The sequence below is a fragment of the Melanotaenia boesemani genome, chromosome 11 (assembly GCF_017639745.1).
Source record: "Melanotaenia boesemani isolate fMelBoe1 chromosome 11, fMelBoe1.pri, whole genome shotgun sequence".
NCBI classification, from domain to species: Eukaryota; Metazoa; Chordata; class Actinopteri; order Atheriniformes; family Melanotaeniidae; genus Melanotaenia; species Melanotaenia boesemani.
Window position 1 is genome coordinate 576,222 of NC_055692.1, and position 8,779 is coordinate 585,000.

Here is an 8,779-nt window from a genome sequence, read left to right on the forward strand (position 1 = left end):
TAGAAGGTGGACCCGATGAAGAGGACGACCCGGTACTAGAAGGTGGACCCGATGAAGAGGACGACCCGGAACTAGAAGGTGGACCCGATGAAGAGGACGACCCGGTACTAGAAGGAGGACCCGATGAAGAGGACGACCCGGTACTAGAAGATAAACCTGATGAAGAGGACGACCCGGTACTAGAAGGTAGTGCTGATGAAGAGGACGACCCGGTACTAGAAGGCGGACCTGATGAAGAGGACGACCCGGAACTAGAAGGCGGACCTGATGAAGAGGACGACCCGGTACTAGAAGGTGCTCCCGATGAAGAGGACGACCCGGTACTAGAAGGTGCTCCCGATGAAGAGGACGACCCGGTACTAGAAGGTAAACCTGATGAAGAGGACGACCCGGAACTAAAAGGTGGACCTGATGAGGAGGACGACCCGGTACTAGAAGGTGGACCAGATGAAGAGGACGACCCGGTACTAGAAGGTGGACCTGATGAAGAGGACGACCCGGTACTAGAAGGTGGACCCGATGAAGAGGACGACCCGGTACTAGAAGGAGGACCCGATGAAGAGGACGACCCGGTACTAGAAGGTAAACCTGATGAAAAGGACGACCCGGTACTAGAAGGCGGACCTGATGAAGAGGACGACCCGGAACTAGAAGGTGGACCTGATGAAGAGGACGACCCGGTACTAGAAGGTGGACCTGATGAAGAGGACGACCCTGTACTAGAAGGTGGTCCTGATGAAGAGGACGACCCGGTACTAGAAGATAAACCTGATGAAGAGGACGACCCGGTACTAGAAGGTGGTCCTGATGAAGAGGACGACCCGGTACTAGAAGGCGGACCTGATGAAGAGGACGACCCGGAACTAGAAGGCGGACCTGATGAAGAGGACGACCCGGTACTAGAAGGTGGACCTGATGAAGAGGACGACCCGGTACTAGAAGGTGGACCTGATGAAGAGGACGACCCGGTACTAGAAGGTGCTCCCGATGAAGAGGACGACCCGGTACTAGAAGGTGCTCCCGATGAAGAGGACGACCCGGTACTAGAAGGTAAACCTGATGAAGAGGACGACCCGGAACTAGAAGGTGGACCTGATGAGGAGGACGACCCGGTACTAGAAGGTGGACCAGATGAAGAGGACGACCCGGTACTAGAAGGTGGACCTGATGAAGAGGACGACCCGGTACTAGAAGGTGGACCCGATAAAGAGGACGACCCGGTACTAGAAGGAGGACCCGATGAAGAGGACGACCCGGTACTAGAAGGTAAACCTGATGAAAAGGACGACCCGGTACTAGAAGGCGGACCTGATGAAGAGGACGACCCGGAACTAGAAGGTGGACCTGATGAAGAGGACGACCCGGTACTAGAAGGTGGACCTGATGAAGAGGACGACCCTGTACTAGAAGGTGGACCTGATGAAGAGGACGACCCGGTACTAGAAGGTGGTCCTGATGAAGAGGACGACCCTGTACTAGAAGGTGGTCCTGATGAAGAGGACGACCCGGTACTAGAAGGTGGACCCGATGAAGAGGACGACCCGGTACTAGAATGTGGTCCTGATGAAGAGGAGGACCCGGTACTAGAATGTGGTCCTGATGAAGAGGACGACTGTAGTCAGGTATCTGAAATGCTGATTTCCCAGCTGCACCTGAATGCATCGTCTCAATGAGGATGTTTCTAAGCACAGCTCAGACCGTTCATGGAAGGTTCTGACTAGGACGAGTTCAGGTGACACTGATCTATGTTCCAGTCCTCAGACCTCCAGGAATCTACGGATCCTTTCTACCTTCAGAGGGCGGGGTCGTCGTCATGATGACCTTCATCTCGCTCCATCTTTTTCATTTCATGACACCTTGAAGCTGATGGAGAATTCATGATGACTGGCAGACGTTTGAGGTCTCTGAACCTAAAGGATCCAGACTCATGCTCGGATCTGGATCTGGTTGTCGCGCTGAGGACTGGAGAAGCTCCAGAACCTTCTTCAATCTGCTGCAGTGTTACTGAATGATGGCAGGATTAATTCAACCCGGACTCTGGACTGTATTTATGCACACTCACCTTCCCCTGGCCTTTCATCAGCACGATGCTGGAGATAATGGACGGCTGGGCCAGTCGCCATGGCGACTCTACTTGAACGGTGCTCAGGGAGCGGGCCGACTTCTTAATGACCTGATATTCCTGCAACAGAAAGGGATGTTTAAAGAAAGGAATTTAGATTTATGTTCCTCCTTCATAAAGACGCACCTGCATCATTCCCGTCAGAATTAAATGCATAATTCCTAGTATGTGTCCCGTCATAATTCCCTGCATCATTCCAGAGTCATTCCCGTCATAATTCCCTGCATCATTCCTTACTGCAAGAGGTAATAAAAGAGAAATAAATTAAATAAATGCATATCAGAAGTGGGAACCCTGGCTTATCAGGAACTCACCACATTCTGGAAATAAAATATATTTTCATTATAACAAAAGAGACGGTATAAAGTACACAGACGGTATAAATAAAACAGGAGGACCTCCACACGGACCTCTGGCGGAGTTTAGATCGTCTCGAAGGTCTGGAGCGAATATCTGAGTTCTCATGAAAATGATGTGGGAAATGAAACGGACCTGTGTGACCCAGATACTCGACCCTGAGAAGAAAAATAAACGTTTCCACAATGTTCATGTCAGAAACAGAAATATCTTCTGTTTGGAAAACACGGTTGCAGATGTTGGACCTATTTCCATTAAACGTCCTGGCCCCTACAACATCGCAGTCAGTTAGATACACAAGTCCATGATATAACGCTAATAAACCCCACCTGGTGAGGGATTCATGAACTTTTCTGATAATTCCCACAGATTTAGACATTTTCCTCTAAACAAAATCAGTATGTTCTTTCCAGAAGCATTTTGTCTCTATAAATATCTCCAAGAAGCAAGAGGAACGTACTCCCTGGATTTCCTTCCCAGCCGTAAATACTTCAGCTTCATCAAATTTCATCCTGCCGGCAAAAATCTGATCATTTCATTTCTTTATATTTATAGATAATTTAATTAAACCTATTTGAATAGGCCAGGAGTCCAGAGTTAGCTTCATTAAGAGGGTTTTAATGTGCTACTGGGAAAGAAGGAGATGAGTGGCATCTGCACATAAAATAGCAGATAAAGAGCTAAATACAAGGCAAGATCATTTCTATAAACCAAAAATAATAAAGGGCCAAAGACTGAACCTTGTGCCACCCTGCAAGTCATAACAGCTTTGCTGGACATACAGTGATTGAAATAAATAAAACTGGCTTCAAACACTCTCAATCCATTAATAAACATCACCTTAAAAACCACGTCTGGGTGGGGGTTCGGCTCCTCAACAATATCAAGCTCTGACAAAATCATTTACTAACTTTGGTACGGGAACCATTTAATAGAAAAAACAGACGGAAAGTAGGTAAGGACATGAAGAAAACTTCAAGGAAGAAAGAAATAACACAAACTTCCCTTCACGGCAAAAAACAATCAGAAAATGGCCAAGAGCCCGGGTGCTAGCAAGATGGCTACAACAGAAGATCCCGCAGTTTCCCGGTCAATCCTAAGAGAAGAACTGCCGTCATTTGAAGAAGCGATGCTGGCCCAGATAAAACCAGAGATTGTGCTAACATATAACGATATGACGACTACTATCGCTTCGCTCCACGAGGAAATGAAAGCAGAGATTCAGGCTACGCGTGATGAGGTGGCTACCGAGCTAGCACGGCTAAGCGCAACAAATTCTGAAACCAAAGCTAAAAATACAGCGATGGGAGGCCCTGGACAGAGACTGAGTAAGCTGGAAGACACACAACAGCAAACTTTAAAAGAGCACAAGAATGTAATGGATAAATGTCAGGACCTCGAGAGCAGAAGCAGAATATTCGCATAATAGGAATAACGGAAGGTGTGGAGGGAGATAATATGTTCAAGTTTCTCTGAAACCTTTTGGCCGCTTGTCAAATCAAATCAGATTTTAAAATTTGATTTTCACTTTGTAGTCGAAGCATAACGACAACTTTGTCCCCACCATCCCCCACAGGACATGGTACGACTGGTCCATGTAGTTCCTGGTAATAAACAGCTTCAGGGACTGAAATTCCCCCAAGACCCGCCTCTTTCCACACATTAGCCAATCACAGAGGTCGTTCGTCCCCGCTCACACACACATTGGCTGTCGTCTTCTTCGTTGGTGTTCGTCTCCTTTCCTTGTATTGAAGTTAGTTTAAATGGACAAACCAGCAGCTAATTTGTTTTTACTGTGAGCTACTGGGCTGAAGAGGGGAGCAGAAGTTTGTTAGCAATTAAATAAGTTCACTTATAACTCCAACAAGAAAAAGACCGAAAATGGATCGGTGTAGATGAAAATTCACTCGCTCTGTCTCACATTTTAGTCGCAAAATGCCACCGTTTAGTCGCAGTCTGGAGCCCTGACGGGAGCAGACTCCTTCAACTCTCCGCTGGCTGCTGCTTTTACCAGAAATTAGTTAGCAAAAAGGCCGACTGGGAAACCGTTTGGGTTGAGATTGACGTGTCAGGTTGTTGGACTTCTGGTGACAGGAACGACGAGTGTAACGCTGGGAATGAGACTTCTGTGGGCTTTATTAGCTGGAACTATAAAGGCTTAGATGGAGCAGTTAAACTCAGCAATAGTCTTTCTCACGTAAGGTGGACATTTTTCTGCAAGAAATCCACCTTAAGAACCAGTCCCATAAATTACTGCATAAGAACTGGATTGGACAAGTTTTTCATTCAAACTTCGGAGTCAAATCAAGAGGCTGAGCTGTCATAGGTAATAAGAATATTCAGCTCAAAAAGACTCACTGAAGCGGACAAAAACGGGACATATGTAAGAGATAATGCCAGATGAGTATGTAAGTAACGTAATCAAGACAGAAAGACAGAAATTTAAAATTTAATGCAACATTGCCGTTGATGTGACATTTCATAAAGATATTGGCATGTCCATAGTGGCATTTGAAGGAAGGAGATTCAAGATTGAAGATTGAAGATTCTTTATTTGTCACTGGTTTAACGTCTGTGGACCCTGACCGCTGCTGGTTTAACGTTTGTGGACTCTGACCGCTGCTGGTTTAACGTTTGTGGACTCTGACCGCTGCCGGTTTAACGTTTGTGGATCCTGACCGCTGCCGGTTTAACGTTTGTGGACCCTGACCGCTGCCGGTTTAACGTCTGTGGACCCTGACCGCTGCCGGTTTAACGTTTGTGGACTCTGACCGTTGCTGGTTTAACGTTTGTGGACTCTGACCGCTGCCGGTTTAACGTTTGTGGACTCTGACCGTTGCCGGTTTAACGTTTGTGGACTCTGACCGTTGCTGGTTTAACGTCTGTGGACTCTGACCGCTGCTGGTTTAACGTTTGTGGACTCTGACCGCTGCTGGTTTAACGTTTGTGGACTCTGACCGCTGCTGGTTTAACGTTTGTGGACCCTGACCGCTGCTGGTTTAACGTTTGTGGACTCTGACCGTTGCTGGTTTAACGTTTGTGGACTCTGACCGCTGCTGGTTTAACGTTTGTGGACTCTGACCGCTGCTGGTTTAACGTTTGTGGACCCTGACCGCTGCTGGTTTAACGTTTGTAGACTCTGACCGATGCTGGTTTAACGTCTGTGGACTCTGACCGATGCTGGTTTAACGTTTGTGGACTCTGACCGCTGCTGGTTTAACGTTTGTGGACTCTGACCGTTGCTGGTTTAACGTCTGTGGACTCTGATCGCTGCTGGTTTAACGTTTGTGGACTCTGACCGCTGCTGGTTTAACGTCTGTGGACTCTGACCGCTGCTGGTTTAACGTTTGTGGACTCTGACCGCTGCTGGTTTAACGTCTGTGGACTCTGACCGCTGCTGGTTTAACGTCTGTGGACTCTGACCGCTGCTGGTTTAACGTCTGTGGACTCTGACCGATGCTGGTTTAACGTTTGTGGACTCTGACCGCTGCCGGTTTAACGTCTGTGGACCCTGACCGCTGCTGGTTTAACGTTTGTGGACTCTGACCGTTGCTGGTTTAACGTTTGTGGACTCTGACCGCTGCCGGTTTAACGTTTGTGGACTCTGACCGTTGCCGGTTTAACGTTTGTGGACTCTGACCGTTGCTGGTTTAACGTCTGTGGACTCTGACCGCTGCTGGTTTAACGTTTGTGGACTCTGACCGTTGCTGGTTTAACGTTTGTGGACTCTGACCGCTGCTGGTTTAACGTTTGTGGACTCTGACCGCTGCTGGTTTAACGTTTGTGGACTCTGACCGCTGCTGGTTTAACGTTTGTGGACCCTGACCGCTGCTGGTTTAACGTTTGTAGACTCTGACCGATGCTGGTTTAACGTTTGTGGACTCTGACCGCTGCTGGTTTAACGTCTGTGGACTCTGACCGATGCTGGTTTAACGTTTGTGGACTCTGACCGCTGCTGGTTTAACGTTTGTGGACTCTGACCGTTGCTGGTTTAACGTCTGTGGACTCTGATCGCTGCTGGTTTAACGTCTGTGGACTCTGACCGCTGCTGGTTTAACGTTTGTGGACTCTGACCGCTGCTGGTTTAACGTCTGTGGACTCTGACCGCTGCTGGTTTAACGTTTGTGGACTCTGACCGCTGCTGGTTTAACGTCTGTGGACTCTGACCGCTGCTGGTTTAACGTCTGTGGACTCTGACCGCTGCTGGTTTAACGTCTGTGGACTCTGACCGATGCTGGTTTAACGTTTGTGGACTCTGACCGCTGCTGGTTTAACGTTTGTGGACTCTGACCGTTGCTGGTTTAACGTCTGTGGACTCTGACCGCTGCTGGTTTAACGTCTGTGGACTCTGACCGCTGCTGGTTTAACGTCTGTGGACTCTGACCGATGCTGGTTTAACGTTTGTGGACTCTGACCGCTGCTGGTTTAACGTTTGTGGACTCTGACCGCTGCTGGTTTAACGTCTGTGGACTCTGACCGCTGCTGGTTTAACGTCTGTGGACTCTGACCGATGCTGGTTTAACGTCTGTGGACTCTGACCGATGCTGGTTTAACGTTTGTGGACTCTGACCGCTGCTGGTTTAACGTCTGTGGACTCTGACCGCTGCTGGTTTAGAATCAAGTATTCACCCAGACCATGGTATAAGTTATGGTAACGGGGAAACTTTATGATACACCAGTTATATTAACAAATATCTACGCCCCAAACTATGATGAGGAGTAATTTAGTACATCAGTTACTGATACATTACCAAGTATTCACTAACATCACTTGATATTGGCCGGAGACAAAAATGGACCCAGTATCGGATCGATCATCAACACAACATCAATCTGTCTGGATCAGCTAAAGTCAAGCAACATTTTTTGGAAACCACTCTTGTAGCAGACCTCTGGCCCTTTCCTCCACATCTGATACTGTAAACCCATCTAAGCATAGATGCTACGAATATGGAGGAGAAATGCTGAACACTTAGCTTATCAGACTAAAGTAAATGAGTCATTAAGATCAACAGCAGCACAAGCTCAGGAAAAATGACGAAGGATCAGTTGGAAATTAAAGGTGAATTCAAAGAGTTTTATACTATATACGTCTAAAAAGAGAGAGAGGACCAAAGAAACTGATAATTATTTAGAAAATGAACAATCCCAACTATAAGAAGACAGAAATACATCGGAAGCCTCGTTACTGGTAGATGAGGTTCTACGGGACGGATGTTCATCAGAAGTTTACATTTGCTGCTGAAATCGCTCCTCTACTCTTAGAGGTATTTAACGAAGTACTCCGACCTGAATCCTTTCCAAATACGTTAAATCAGTTTCATTAATCCATAACCAGGATGAAGACGCTCCGTCAGCCTGAAACCTCATCGTCCCGTTTGGAAAATGTCCTTCCGACAATAATTCACGAAGATCACACAAGATTTATTAAAACGGATTAATGTCCCAGAACATACGCAGACGTTTTAACATTTATTCGCCAGGCTCTGACTCATCCAGACGTTTTGGTGGATCTATTTATTATCTAAATTTGATTTCGGTCCCATTTTTTTTAATCAAATATTTCATATTTTCTTCATAACAAAGAACAATGGCATTAATAATTATAACATCAATATAGCATAAATTGTAAACCCTCACCCATCAATAACAATTAATTATAATTATAAATAAAGAAAACAAAAAAATATGGATTGAATAAATGGAATTAGGACCGCTGCAAAATGGTAACTCAATCCTAAATTCATCTTTCAATTTAGCCTTTAATTATATCTCCTAAATATGCTAAAAATGCTAAAAATGCTAAATATGCTAAAAATGCTAAAAATGCTAAATATGCTAAAAATGCTAAATATGCTAAATATGCTAAAAATGCTAAATATGCTAAAAATGCTAAAAATGCTAAAAATGCTAAATATGCTAAAAATGCTAAATATGCTAAATATGCTAAAAATGCTAAATATGCTAAAAATGCTAAATAACCTAAATATGCTAAATATGCTAAAAATGCTAAATATGCTAAAAATGCTAAATATGCTAAAAATGCTAAATAACCTAAATATGCTAAATATGCTAAAAATGCTAAATATGCTAAAAATGCTAAATATGCTAAAAATGCTAAATATGCTAAAAATGCTAAATATGCTAAAAATGCTAAAAATGCTAAAAATGCTAAATATGCTAAATATGCTAAATATGCTAAAAATGCTAAAAATGCTAAATATGCTAAAAATGCTAAATATGCTAAATATGCTAAACAGAACATGTTGTTGCTTTGCGTTGTGCATTCAGGCTGCAGAT

The 8,779-nt window shown here is 45.1% G+C and overlaps 1 protein-coding gene across 5 annotated transcripts in view; it reads right to left on the minus strand.

Moving 5' to 3' along the window:
• pdzd2 (PDZ domain containing 2) overlaps window positions 1-8,779 on the minus strand; it is a 103,384-nt gene that overhangs the window by 47,500 nt on the left and 47,105 nt on the right. For all 5 annotated transcript variants that reach the window (XM_041998730.1, XM_041998731.1, XM_041998733.1 and 2 more), the window contains exon 10: window positions 2,063-2,182. In XM_041998730.1, the coding sequence (XP_041854664.1) occupies window positions 2,063-2,182 (120 nt within the window). The remainder of the gene's footprint in view (window positions 1-2,062; window positions 2,183-8,779) is intronic.